The 15,369-nt window shown below is 41.5% G+C and overlaps 1 protein-coding gene across 15 annotated transcripts in view; it reads right to left on the bottom strand.

Annotated features, from left to right (window-relative positions):
• Positions 1-15,369, bottom strand: part of DOCK10 (dedicator of cytokinesis 10) — a 226,103-nt gene that overhangs the window by 121,826 nt on the left and 88,908 nt on the right. For all 15 annotated transcript variants that reach the window (XM_065558013.1, XM_008165874.4, XM_065558014.1 and 12 more), the window contains exons 3-4: positions 12,113-12,202; positions 3,425-3,507 (exon numbers count right to left, since the gene is read on the bottom strand). In XM_065558013.1, coding sequence (XP_065414085.1) covers positions 3,425-3,507; positions 12,113-12,202 — 173 coding nt within the window. The remainder of the gene's footprint in view (positions 1-3,424; positions 3,508-12,112; positions 12,203-15,369) is intronic.

The raw sequence follows: 15,369 nt of genomic DNA, 5'->3' as shown, positions 1-15,369 counted from the left end.
TGATGATTGGCTGATAGACTGCAGTCCGCCCCAGAGCGCGGGGGGGGGGAACAGAGACTGGCAGTAGCCACAACTGAGGCGACGTCGGGATAGGGGGTGGGGAAACCCAGTAAGACTGTGGGGTACTGCAGGAGGCAGAACCCTGAGATAAGGGCATCGGGGTCCTGGGAAGGACACGGGGGCCAACGGCAAGTGGATCACCAGCCTGAAGAGGGCGCTCCTGGGTCGAAGAGCTAATTCCCAAGGACGACCAGCAGGAGGCGCTGCAGGGGTGAGTCCTGCGTTGCTACAGTGCTAATAAAATTTGCACATGGCACAATGTTACGAGGTATTGCCAATAAGGAGGATTACCAAAATACCATACAAGAAGATCTGGATGATCTTGAAAACAGGAGTAATAGAAATGGGATGAAATTTAATAGTGCAAAATCATGCACTTAGGGACTAATAACAAGAATTTTGCTATAAGCTAGGGACGTATCAATTGGAAGTGACAGAGCAGGAGAAAGACCTGGGTGTATTGGTCGATCACAGGAGAAATGAGAGGCACCAATGTGATGGGGCCATAAAAAAGGCGAATGCAATCTTCAGATGCGTCAGGAGAGACAGGGAAGTGTTAGTACCCATTATATACTCCTGAGGGATTTCTGTGCCAAAAAATTAAAATTCTGCACACAATATTTTAAAATGCTGCAAATTTTGTCAATAAATAAATGTGGAAGCTCCAGCATGGCAGTGGGGAACACAGGCCACTAGTTGTACTGAGGTAGAAGATCACCCTGCAGCCCCACCCCCGGGACACAGACTCGGCAGTGAGGCTGCACCCGACCCTGACACAGTGCAAGGGCCAGGCCTGCCCCAGAAACACCCTGGGGTCCCGCCCCTCCATGCCAGGCACACCAGGTGTGAGCAGGCAGGCTCAGCCTGGCAGAATCCAAGTGTGGAGGTGAGCGGGTTCTGTGTGGGGCTATCTCACTGCGGGTGGCTTGTGGGGGGGGGGTCTGGTGTGAGGGGTATTTGGATACACAGGGGCTCGCTGGGGGGTTCCAGGTGTGGGGGAAATGGGACTCTGCAGGGGGGCCCAGGTGAAGGCGTTTGGGGCTCAGCGGGGGGAGTCTGTGTGTGTAGGGCTCGAGGGGGGCAGGTGCTGGGGGAGTGGGCCTTATTGGGATGGGGATGGAGGTGCAGCTGGTTGGGGGTCTGGGTGTAAATGCTTAAGATAAATGCAGAGTGCAGTGTGATGGGAGCTCTATGAAAAACGCTCAAAACTATGCTGATGGCTAAATGTGAGACAACTTGAGACTACCCTTATTGTTAACATAGAGGTGCAGCCTATAAGGGTCACAGTATGCGATGCTCTAACATGATATAAGCAGATGCTGTTCAGATCAAGTTGGAGCAATGTTTGGCATGATGTTTTGTGGTTTGTACCTCTGTACTAAAAAAAAACAAAACAAAAAAAAACAAAAAAACGTCTGTCTGCAATTGGCCTCATTCGGTGCAAATTAGGTTAATTCTCTTGTCCAAATGCCAGTGGAGCTATCAGTCGGGCAATGTTTGGACAGAGCTGATGTAAATTTTCTTTAGAGATTCAAAAGACTGTACACTGAAATCTCTCCCAGTCATTATACTTGTCTTCCATGGAGTTATGTTAGTCTATTGACACTGCTTGCAGCAGTTCTCTATTTTTCGCATCCACTTGGGATATTATGGGGTCGTCCTGTCTTGTTTCCATATGTTCATGTCTCTTTTGAAATGTGGTGCCCAAAGCTGAATGCAAAATGTTCTGATTTTGACAATAACCCATTATATGGAAACAAGACAGGACGACCCCATAACATCCCAAGTGGATGCGAAAAATAGAGAACTGCTGCAAGCAGTGTCTATAGACTAACATAACTCCATGGAAGACAATGTACATACTGACTACAAATTAGTTTCATGTAGAATAATGCAAATATAAGAAACTATTTAAATGGTAAGGGAGGACACTCAGCAAACAATTATAAGAAATATAATATAATGCATATAAGAAACAGTTCAGCATGTTGCACATTTCATAAGAGGAACAGTACTTGCAAACTTGGACTGCAAAATGTTGCATTTTCAATTTCCTCTCCTGAGCAGACAGACCATCATAAAAGCTGTCCCGCAGAGTAAAAAGTTACCTAAACACAACTACATCTAAGAACTCTAATTAGTGTCACTCTTCTCCTTTGTCTCTAGGATTAACACACTCTCTGTTCATAGTAAGATTAATAAACAAGAGAGGAATTGTGGATACAAAGGAAGGCTTATAGTACATGACTTCGTGTGCATAGTATCTGAGGAAGACTGTAAGAGACAATCTTAACATTGCTACAAGAATGGATTCAGTTTGTACCACCTCTCATCCTTAATCCAATCAGCGTCCAGAGAATCAATTCCTGTTTGCTATTTCTTGCTTTTTTTATAATCTTTTTTTACAAGAATGCAGTACCACAATTTTAATGCCTCAAATTCTCTGAAAGATGGAGTTAATGTTCATTTCAGTATTCTGTAATTTAATTTGTTGCTCACTATAATGATCCCTAATTTAAAGCATAAGCTGCTTGTTGGGAAAACGTGGTATTGGGAACTGCACATGTATTATACCTAGAAGATGAAGAATTTGGCCCAAAGACTTTCATTTCTTATCCCTGAAGTCAAGGAGCATGATTGTCCTCTCATTTTACATGACTTTTACACTGTTCTTACTCCATTGACCTCAACAGAAATACTCCTGATTTCCATCAGTGTAAATGAGAAGAGAATCATGCCCAATGGCTGCAGAATGTCAGTTTGTTTTATGAGAATGGTTATAATGAAACCGTGAATTTATTTTGTAACCTACATCTCATGGAAAAGTTCATTATTCACACAATGACCAAAGACTGAAAAAGTAGACCACCACTGGAAGCATGAAAAGTGTGTGTGTGTGTGCACATACATTCGTTATATGTATTGGGCCACATTTTGAGCTCATTTACTGTGGTGTAAATCCAGAGTAACTAAGTAATCAATGAAGTAACTTCAGTTTTACAGCACTGTAACTGACAGGAGAATTAGGCCCAGGTAAAATAGTTATGACATTTATGTTTTTTTTAATAACAGTAAAAAGCTGGATTTGTCTGTACTAATCAGTACTTTGCATATACAAATATTAATAATTTAAGAGTAGTCATTTGATTTGAATTAAATTAAAAGCAGTTAGTAGATATGTGAAGGTGTTTGCTCAGGGATCTTTGTCTCTGCTTTTTTTTTTTTTTTTAAATGTGGCTCAGTATGTTTATGGTAAAACAAATAGGGAGCAGGTACAGGATGGGGGAAAGTGGAAATATTGACATGACTCAGCGAAACAGTACCAAACTGGGAGAAGAAAATGGAGAACTAGTGAAGTTCTTACTGTGGTAAATGTCGAAAATCTCCTGAATACTTTTCATATTTGTAGTTCACAACATGCCACTGAGAATTGTAATATTTACAAGCCTAAAAAGAAAGGAAAGAAATAGATTATTTCAACTTATTCACACTCAGGAAAGGATCCAGAACAAAGAAACAACTCCAGCAGAAGCATATATTCTTTTGTTTAATAGCTTGGTACTGCTATTCTTAAAGGAAAATCAATTTCATATTTCTTAGAGTTTTAAAGCACTATTTCCCATTTAAATCAAAGGTGATGTTTTTTAATTCACTCATGTGCGCAGAAGCAACCTAAAGTAGATTACTGACTTCATCCTCCTGCATCATGGAAGGATTTATTACATTATTACTGTATCACGTTGATAGATTGGTACTTCTGTGTCCCTGAATATCTCCACTGACATAAATTATGTCTTCCCTTTGCACCATGCTTCATTACCGAACTTCCACAGTAACTAGACTTAACCTACTACCTAACAAATTCTCCCTGCTACAGCTTAGGTCCATTACTTCTTGTTCTGTCCTCAAGGACTGATCCTTATCCTCTTTATAACATCCCATAATGTATTTCTGGACAGTTATGTCTCACCTGAGTTATATTTTTTCATACTGAATGTCTCCAGTTCTCTTAACTTGCCCTCATAGTTCTTATTTTTTAAACCTTTTGTCAATTTTGTGACTCTCTTCTGAACTCTCTAATATGTTCATGTCTCTTTTGAAATGTGGTGCCCAAAGCTGAATGCAAGTTGTATTTGAGGTCTATTCTGTGTCAAGTAGAACAGAATTACTGTATTGCTCATTTTTATAGAAAATTATTAATGTGGGTAAGTATGGCATGATGTCCTTAGTTGCAACAATATTACATTGTTGAGTCATATTTAATTTATAACCTATCATGTTACTCATTTTAACAAAGATTCAAATTGCCAAGGCAAGAAAATATTGGTGGAGAGGAACAAGAAATCTGTATGTTTATTGGTAGCCTATAAAGTTGCAACAAGGAGAATGGAGCAGATTATATCATAGACTTCTGGAAATTGTGGTTCTAAAGCATACTGTAGGGATTAATAATTGTATAGTATGTTAAAAAAATTACCCCACTATTCTGTCATCATGAGCAAGCTTGGTACCTTAGTCAATTTATTAGAGTTAAATGGTATGTTAATGGACCCATGCTACTGGCTCCTTGACCACAAGACCATTCTTCCTCTTCTACAGTTACTAGCATCTGAAGATAAAATAGTTATGGCATTTATGTTTTTTAATCATAGAAAAAAAGATTTTGGCTGTACTAATAACTAAGACCCTGATCCTGCAAAGCACTTCAGCACAGGTTTAACTTACCCACTGAACTTTCTAATTATGTCTGTTTATCTGGTTATCGTCCTGCTCTCCTTATTCTGATCTATCTGTCAAGCTCAACGGGACTACTCACATGCATAAAGTTAAGCAGAAGTGTTTGCAGGGTCAGCCACCTAGAGTTGGCCTTTGGGGCCCATAAAGCCCAGCACCAACAGTCCTCTTGTTTGGGGGGCAAGAAGAACTGGACCTATTTATAGTGAGGATACCTATGCTATTCAGATACTGATAGGTTATGACTCCCATCATTGTAGTATCGGAGTGCCCTCTGAGTACTTAAAAAGACAAACAACAGGGCTGCCATCTGCATCACCAGACTCTGTAAGTGCAGGAGTGGCGGCACAGTGGAGATCGCTTAATACAGGCAGCTGACATAATGGGACTTAGACCTTGCCCTCCGTGCACACCCCTTCAACAGCAGCAGCGGCCCCCTTAGGTGGGACAAGAGAAAACATAGAGAGAAGAGAAAGAGGGAGGGAGGCACATCAGTGGCAGGGCATAGAGATGAAAGGGAACCACAGGAAGGAGACAGTATGAGGTGGAGGGACATTTCAGAGTGGGGAGAGGGAGGAGAATGGATCTCATGGAAAACAGAGGGATGGAGATGAGAGAGAACTGAATAAGAGAGAGAGCAAAGGGGCAGGGGAACAGAGAATGCAGGGAGTAAAAGCTTGACAGAATGAAATTAGGAGAAAATGGACAATAAAAAGACAGAAGGACAAAAAAGATCAGTGAGACTAAACCCCACTCCAAGGAATGTTCCCGCCATGACCTCTCCACACCCAGTCCTCGCTTTACAGTGGTGTCACTAAGTGTAGAGCCTTCTGTACTCACGGACAGGGAGGGGAGCAGTCAAGCTTTGGCCATTAATATGGAAAATAATATCACCCTTCTGGAGTGAGGTCTGATGATCTTCTAAATTGTGGGTGGTATTTTCAAAAGGGCTCAGCATTGGCCTAAACAATTCCCACTGAAGTCAATAATAAAACTTCTTAGCAGATGGGACCACAAATAAAAACAAAAAGAAAACAAAACAAAAAAACCCACAAGCCAGGGACAAGATCATTTTAAATAACTTTTTCCCCATTCTCTTTTTGATTTTACGGTATATGAAACAAAATTACAAGGAAACAGCTACAAATTCATAAGCTGTCCCCTCCCACATAAACACTGAATGAAATATAACAACATATGACATCCAAATCGCTACAGTAATAGATTCATTCTGAATGCACAGGGCGAAATTCAGTTCTGATTTACACCCCACTGAATTCAACGGTGCTGCACGAAAAAGTGGGAGAAAATGTGACCAGATGATACAGGCAGATAGGATCATATATTATGGCTTAAATGATAAACAGACAGACTAATGCCATCATTGACTTTAAATGGTAATGGAGGACACTCAGCACCTTGTAGGATCACAGCCCAAACCTGAATATGGCACACTGATATCAATGGGAATTTTACCATGGACTCCAATGACAGCAAAATTGAGCCCTTTCTGCAGATTCACAGGTGGACAGAAACAAACTCACCATTGTATTTCTGTGGTTTAAGCTTTAGTTAAGTCAGTCTGGTGACCATCTGGGACATAGTAAGTAAATATTTGCATAGGAGCAATGTATATACTGTATTACATGAGCCAGTGAAAAAGATCATTCACTGAATTGGATCAGAATAAGTGTAGACCGCTAATTCATACTTCATACACTGTCTATTTGAGACACAAAAAGAAACTGAATCCTTTAAAGAAAAGACTGATTTTTCCTGTCCTACTTCCATTACTGATTAGAATACATAAAAGATGCAATCAATTCATGTAAAAGGGATTCAACACAGGAGTTTTTTTTGTTAACATTATAGGCTCTTTACTGATGTGTTTAAAAATAGCCATGAACAATATATAGAGCAGGCCACAATGTTTTAACTTATTAAATATAAAGGTTTCTTGTGCTTCTTCAAGAAGAGACTAATCAAAATTAAAATATAAAGGAACAAAAAGCACATTCAAGTAACATTCAGAGAAATCACAGAGGCAAGTACATTTAGAGCAATGGCTTCTCCTTATCTCTAGCTAGCCTGCTGTGGTTAAGAATTGCAGTCTGTTATAAACCAGAATGGGTTGAACATTTGCCAACTGAACATTTTTCCACCAGAAAATACCAAAACATTTGTATTGATTTCATCAACATCTTTGATGGGAAATTATTGAATTATGGAGGGAAACACACAAGGTGCTGTTGATCAGAAGGATGGAACCCTTCCGCAGGAACAGCTGTGGCCCTCAGGCCAGATACAGCTGCCTCCTAACCTTGATGGAGAGTCATTCCAGAGGTATGTTTTGCCCTAGTAGGGTGAGGAGGAGATTAATTATGGGATGAGGAAAAGCTGGCACTCATTTGCATCAGCTCTCTTGTTCCATCCACCCGCTGTCAGCCCTGCAGGCTTTGAAGCCTTCCCCCCCACCCCCTTTCCTCACTGGCCAGACTTTCCCCTAGAGAAATCATCCTGCAAAAACTCAGCACCTGCAGCTTTCCAGTGTTTGTGTTGGTGGTGACAGTGTGATGGCTGCCACAGCAAAAGGGGCACTTCTTAGGGTAGCCATGTTACAGGTTTGCTCTGCAATGCAAATTAACATTTTGAAAAAAGGAAAATGAAATAAGAGAAGCAGAACTAAAGAGTACCTAGAAACCCCTTGAAAATGGCCAGAGTTCCCCTTTCTTTCACAGTTTACATTCTCTTTAAGATCTCTGCAAGCTTGGGGAAGGAACTTATATAATCATTAGTTTATTATCAACAACAACAACGTGGAATGATATAGCAGTTTTTGAACCCTAAAGTACCTTACACACGTATTAGATGGATAAAGGATTATGTAACTTCATTCACCACTTAAATTCTGCCACCTCTGAGGTGGAAAGCAGCAGCTATTAAACCAGTGAAGGGCAACCCTAAGAAAGAGTTTTAAAACAGGAAGCAAAGAACATCATACTTAAGGGAAACTACACAGGGATTTTGGAAGGCAGAATTTACTAGCATTAACTAGTTTGAAATTTAGCCAGCCCTCTGAGGTTACTCCCTCTACTCATATGAAAAGCATGATGCCATCTCTATTGGCCAAAAGCCATCAGGAGGACCTCAGTTTTACAACTCTCCAATTTCATACAGCTCATATATAAAATAAAAATTAGTGATTGAGAATCCTAGATTTTACCAAACCTAAAAATTACAATATGCAATTAATTCACAACATTTTAATAAACTGTTTACTTCTCCAAGTACTGCAAATGTAGGTTGTAAGAGAGCCTCAGTGCATTGGTGGCGGTGTACTGATACACTACTTCTTTAAAATATTGAAAACACTCAGCTTTTGAACCTGAAAAAATCTTCAGCACGATGGATAATAAAGCCTTTGATTTATTTTAGATGGTGACACTTACCAACTTAAGGTTCTGTTTTAATTTGACTTTGAAATTTAAAAGAACGAAATGAGTGTGCAGTGTGTATAGTGGACAAAATAGCCTGAGTAATTGACTGCACTGATATAGAACCCCTTTCAATAATTACAAAGAGAGTAGTTGTAAAGCTGTTACTTCTTTAGTGTTAAGATTAATAAAGCTCTTGGTTTAATAACCAAAAACATTTACAAGTCCTATGGAGATATGGTACAATACCGTGAATACAGAAATCCTCCACGGTGAACGACTTGGGTACTAAAGGACAACTGAATATTACCCCATTTTTCTCATTGGGAAGCCTATATTGCCAGACTAAAAGGAATATTCTTACTACAGTAGGTATGTTGAAATAAACCACATAAATCTACTACATGAAATTTCAATATTAAGGATATAATAGTTATTATTACTTCACTTTGATATACTGCCTTTCATCTGAATGGATCTCAAAGCACTTTAAAGAGGATTTGTATGGATTGTAAGGCTAATTACAGCTATAGTTAAAATGTAGCCACTTCTGAGGTGGAAGAAGAAAGCTATTTTGACCCAACAACTCTACAAAACAAGCTTGATTTTCTGTTACCTTTCAGAATTAGTGACATCTGTGCGGAGTGTAAAATGTTGCCATTCTGACATGGCAGCCTTCTGCACATTCACTAGACAGGGGTAAATGATTCCACAAGGTACAAGACAAAGGAGAATTGAACCCTTTATGTTTGTTTTAGGAGAAGTATCGCTTGTAATCCAGTGGTATTTTTATACCCTGTGGTTTATTTACCCAAAATTCCTTTATTCAAATATGTTGGTTAGATTTTGCAGATGTCACTTGCAAGGTGTTATCAGCCACTGTGTCCTGTTAATACTTAGTTTCCAGTTCTCTTATGAATCTCGTTTGTCACAGAGTTATAAAGGAATAACTGGACAAAAAACTGCATTTGGAAGAAATTAAGGATAGCTTTTAATATTACAGCTGTGCTGGGGTGAAGAGCTGGCAGGAGCTGGAGGTATTCTGGCTGCCGGAGGTATTCTGGCTGAACCAAAGCCCATTGAAGAAGTCTTTCCATTGACTTTAACAGGCTCTGGATCAGGCCCTTAGTGCTGAAGAAGGCAGCATGCTTCTGGGAACGTTGGGGAAGTACAGAGTAGAGCAGCTACTGCTATAGGCATTTAAAAGGTGCAACATGTGCACCATCCACTTTGGTAAGACCTGGATGAGGCCAGAGCTCAGCTCCTGTCTTTGGGGAGTTCAGTGTGACTGGCAAAAGATCTCCTTAGTCTCTGGGTCCTGATCCAATGTCCCCTGAAGTTCCTTGGAGCCTCTCCACTGGTTTCTATGGGCAAAGGATTCAGACCCAAGGTGCACAAGGACTGGGAGTGCTGCTACCCATTGCAAAGACTCATAAGCTGGAGAAGCTCAACCCACTTCCTCACCAACTTGCACCATCTTCCTTCCTCCCTTGCACATGATTCAGAACCAGCCACAATCTTTCCCTTATCAGACAGGTGGTCAGCTCCAGCACAAACACTCCTCCCAAAATATAACAAGGTGATAGCTATCATTTTTAGAGATAATATTGGTGTCACGTTTTGTAGCACCTATACTGTGGCAGACAAGCTGCAGGGGAGTCATAACAGATTTAAAAGTAGCCATCCTTCAACAAAAAAACTTCAAAAACAGACTTCAAAGAGAGCAGAGCTACAATTCATTTGCAAATTTAACACCATTAATTTGGGCTTGAATAGGGATTGGGAGTGGCTGGTTCACTACAAAAGCAATTTTCCCTCTCTTGGTATTGACACCTCTTCATCAATTATTGGGAGTGGATCACATCCACCCTGACTGAATTGGCCTCGTAAACACTGGTTCTCCACTTGTAAGGTAACTCCCTTCTCTTCATGTGTCAATATATTTATGCCTGCTTCTGTAATTTTCACTCCATGCATCTGAAGAAGTGGGGTTTTTTACCCATGAAAGCTTATGCCCAAATAAATCTGTTAGTCTTTAAGGTGCCACCGGACTCCTCATTGTTTTTGTGGATACAGACAACACGGCTACCCCTCTGATACTCATTGCCATTAAGACTATATCCAGCTTGGGACAGAAAAGGGCTCACTCATAAATTTGTCCTGTGGCCCTTCATTTGTAATACTATATCTAGTGAAATTATGTGTAGAATGGGAAGGGAATATTTACATCTTCATCTTTTATCTTCATTTCCAAGAAGAAGAATACCCTGGCTCCAGAAGACCTTTGTGTTATGCTCTTGGCGGAGTGAGGAGACGATTGGATATTGGTAATTATTTCCTGCTTGGACCTAATTGACTTTATATATTTTTTGGCTTTGAAACATGAAGTGGAACACATGTATTTCTATTTTAAAATTTAGTTTAAGGGCTTTAACCTACCATTGTTCCATGCACAGCACTCCCACTGCAGTCCTGTGTCTCTAGTGCTGTTTTTTCCCCCCTTATTCTACTGCTCTCTCTTATTCTTGGCTCTCTAGTGTTGCAGAGAAGGCTTAGGATTTTGCCAGTTTGTCATTAGCACCTCCTTGGAGTATTCAGCAGTAATAATTCCCAGATACTGTGCACTGCATTCTATTTTTAGACTCCGTTTTCTGAGCACGGCAATGTGGATAGTGTTGGCTTTACAATTTGTGGAGCCTCAAACTACAGAATAGACAGACCCCACCCTGCTGAAAGGAAAAGAAGGGAAATAATGACTTGCCTCATCAAGCCCTATTGTCAGAATTGGAAAGGTGGCAGGGAGAGAAGGAGTTTGAGCTGGCAGTGAGTTTCTAGTCACACAGATGGAGAGAAAAATAGGGTCAGCTTGTAAAGTGTTATGCTGCATGGGAATCTATCAGCCAAATTTTCAGGCTGGCCTCTGAGTTTATTTACCTACTTTTTTGTGTGCAAATGAGTTTTCCTGCAGAAGTATATATGCAGCCATGGTGCATACGAAAACAGACAAATTGGGATGTGTAACTGCCTCCTCTGGGTACAAAAAGCAAGGCACGCATACATTTTAGGGGCTATGGTTATTTGTGCATGTAAGTAAGTAAAACCATTGCATGTAATTTGGAGGCTGGCTGAAATTTGGTCCCATATATCTGTATTTCTAATATAAATGTCAGGCCACATTGTGCCTTCTTTAGCACACAGTGGAAAAGTTGCAGGGAGCTGTCTACCTCTTGAGCTCCTGTGCAAGAGGCAGCCAGAATCTCTCTAAGACAAGCTAAAGGGGAGTCATAAAATCACCAGCCGTGTTTGAAATCATGCATCTCTCCTGCTCTGCAGCCTGGGACCAACCATGCTCCTGCTTGCATTCAAGTACCTGGGAAGCATTCTGCTTGCATGTGTACCATACAGGTGCAATGCCTCCAGCCACTGCCAATAGTGCAGAATCCCTCCTCCTCATTCCTAATGTGACCAGCTGATAGGGCCACAATATAGGCCTTAAAACAAAATAAAGATGAAACAAGATCTCACTAGTGCTAAGAGTTCCAAAATGTTTTGCAAAACATCTAATGTTTTTTGAAAGGACATAAATATTTGTGAAGTACAAAACTCCCCAGGTTTTGCTAGCTCCAGAGTTCAGTGCTCATGTTAAGAAATGTGCCTAATACAAAAGGATCAGCTATGCAGGATTAAAACAATGACATCTGAGAGGCAAGCGCAATACAATTGCAAGTTTTCTAGATGCAAAGCAGGCCACCAAAAAATATCATACTGGTTAAAAATGTGACTAAAACAAAAGAGAAATCACCATTAGACTCATATAATTAAACGTAATAAAAAGGGTGATTGGACTTATTTAAAATCAAGGAGTACAGATGCTGGATATTTACCTCTTTAACAAATAAATTTTCTACATTTTGTTCTGCATCTTCAGGTACAGATGGGTACAGAGTTCTCATTTCCCATGCAATTGTGTCTGTCTGACAAGAAATAAAAACAAAAGATTTAGTCAGATCAACAAACAATTAAAAAACATTATAAAGAATTAAAGGCATGTCCATAAAAGGGTTAAGAGACAGCATTTTTGCTGATGCCTACTTTCTGCTGGCTTCCACACCCCGCACATAGACTGTACTGCAAATAGCGTGTATCAGCTCAAGCAGTCATTGAACGAAAGGCATTGGCATAGGTTTCTGGGGAATATGGGGTTTGCTCTAGGAGGGCCTGCTTCAATATTTTAAATCCTTGTTCATCAGTGACTTTTAAAGGAAAAATGTGTTTTAGAATTTTTTAACCTTTTCTCCACAAAAAGTACACTACAAACCCAGCTGTGCTCCGTGCCCCTCTCTGCTCCAAGGCATGGAAGGAGGCAAAGAAGTAGGGAAATGGACATAAAGGGTTTGAAATTCTTGGAAAGGAGCAGGATGGGCTTTCAGACAAAGAGTCCCAACAAGCCGCAAAAAACCCTCCATGTGACAACTGTAAGATTGGCAAGAGAAAGGGGTGTTGGATCAGAGAGGGATGGATCCAGGAAGTAGCTACTTTATGTAGCATCCCCATTAGCAGTCCAGTGAGAATCTTCATGGACTTATGGGTGACGGGTACCACAGGCCGGTGGATGCTGTGTCTCCCCAAACAGCCTGGCATGGCCCAAGCCATGCTCTGCCCTAGGTCCCCTCCTGCCTGCTTCCAGTTCCCTTCCTGCTCATCCATGGTGGAGAGACTGAATAGGCAGGCGGGGGCTGTTGCTTGCAAGACTTGGGGCTGTGGGCACTGAGGCACGTCGTGCTGCCTGCCCAGCGCTCCGGGGCTGGAATTGGGTGCACTGGGACCGCGCTGCCTGGCGCTGGGGTAGGGGCGCCGGTCACGCCACCCGCTTGGTGCACGGGGATGGGGGTGCTCTGGCTGCGCCGCCTGCCCGATGCTCCGGGGCAGGGAGCACACGGGGGGGCTGGTGGCCTCGGGGGAGTGTGCTCTGTGCTCCGGTGGGGGAGTTGGGCCGAAGGGGAGGGGCGGGGCCTCAGGCAGAGAGCCTCTCCCAATGGCTCATTCACCCGCCGCCCATGGGGTTTACTGATGCTATTTAACTTCCTTTTCATAGCTTTTACCATTCTCAGGGGAAATGGGCATTGCACAGCTGTGGTAGGGAGTGAGCTGGGCTGTCAGGACCAATGTGGCAAGCAGAGTGAAGAAGCGGCTCTCCAGATAGCTACCATGAGATCTGCAGGGATGGGCTAGATTTCCTTGTGTTAATTATTAGGTTCTACCTAGTTGCAAATGCTCACACTGCCCCTCTGCATGACTGGGAATCCCTCTTCATTGAGGGAAGGATGAGGCAACAACTGTAAATTCACACTTGCAAGACCCTGGGGTACTTTTTCCACATCCTCAAGTTAATCCACAGATCTGTCCCATTGGTTTTCTGTAACTGGCATGGTGGACCAGATTCTGCTCTCCATTACCCTTGGGTGAATCTGGAGTGATTCCAGTGAAGTCAATGGAGCTACTCAGCTTGAAAAAGATACGACAAAGGGGGGATATAATGAAGGTCTATAAAATCATGACTGATGTGGAGAAAGTAAATAAGGAAGTGTTTTTTACTCCTTCTCATAACACAAGAACTAGGGTCACCAAATGAAATTAATAGCTAGCAGGTTTAAAACAAACAAAAGGAAGTATTTCTTCACACAACACAGTCAACCTGTGGAACTTTTTGGCAGAGGATGTTGTGAAGGCCAAAACTATAACAGGGTTCAAAAAAGCACTGGATAAGTTCATGGAGTATAGGTCCATCAATGGCTATTAGCCAAGATGGGCTGGGGTGCAAAACCATGCTCTGAAGTGTCTGTAACCTCTGTTTGCCAGAAGCTGGGAATGAGCGACAGGGGATGGATCACTTGATGATTATCTGTTCTGATCATTCCCTCTGAAGCACCTGGCATTGGCCACTATTGGAAGATAGGATACTGGGCTAGATGGACCATTAGTCTGACTCAGTATGGCCTTTCTTATGTTCTCCATATTTACAGCAATATAACAAAGAGCAGAATCTGACTCAGTCGCTAAAATTCTACCCTCAGTTACAGGGCAGCACAGGATGTTTGGGGGCAAAAGAGGGGACTGCGAGCAGTGGATTATGCAGAACCATTGCTCAGTATACCCTGAAGTGGCTCGCAGCCTCTGCTACTTCAAATTTTAGAGCATTTGTTTCATGGCCTGATTCCAAGTTAAAGGTGAGTATTCCTCCCCGCAACCTCTGAAGAAAGTCCATTTACCAGACTTTACATGACAATTTGGCTCAGAACAAAGCCCTCTGTGCATAATCTAAAAAGAAGAGTTTCTTACTTGCATCTAACTTGTAGTACGCAGCTTCCCCTTCTCTGCTTTGCACATGAGCAATTCTGAAACAGTTGTATGCATTATATGGGCAGGTGCAAACACAATGGGATTCCCCAAACTTTTTCTCAGTTTCATTTGGATGGTTCAGGATGGGACGTAGCAAAACCATTTCTTTCCATTTCTACTCTCATCAGTATCTGTAGTTAGCTATTTAGCTCCTTGTGAAGAGCTGTGAGGATGTATTTGTCCATTATTTTTATTCTATTGTGTCCAGTTGTGCTTATTACAAATTAATCTTCAGATTTCCCAACTAAGTATCTCTTAGGAGTGCTTCGCCATTATTACCAAAGAACTCGGTCTTATTATTCTAGGCCGATGTACAGTGGAGACTTGCATGAGCTTTCATGAGCGTCAAAGAAATGAAGTGGGGATAGACGGCGGTGCTCAGGATGTTACCATTTTAGGGTGCTATTTTATGACAGTGAAGGTCTCCTCAGTGGTTTATGGCTTCACAACAGGGCAACTATGGAGAAGTCAGTAGTGGAGCTGGCTGAATAATGGATTTTTCAGTTCTCTGGAAATTTCGAATTTGTTTCAGGTCAAACTGAAAATGACATTTTTTCAAAACTATTCAATGAAAATTTAGAAAATTTGAAAAAAAAAAGTTCCAGTCAAAATGAACTGTGACATTTTGATAATGTCAAAACAAAACATTTTGTTTGTACCCAAAACCCTCTGTTTAGATTATCAGGAATTTTGACAAAAGCAAAGGAAAGGATTCACAAAATGGCCAGACAAGGAGGTGGTG

Source organism: Chrysemys picta, chromosome 9, assembly GCF_011386835.1.
Source record: "Chrysemys picta bellii isolate R12L10 chromosome 9, ASM1138683v2, whole genome shotgun sequence".
Classification (NCBI taxonomy): Eukaryota; Metazoa; Chordata; order Testudines; family Emydidae; genus Chrysemys; species Chrysemys picta.
This window is presented reverse-complemented; position numbering and strand designations above follow the sequence as displayed.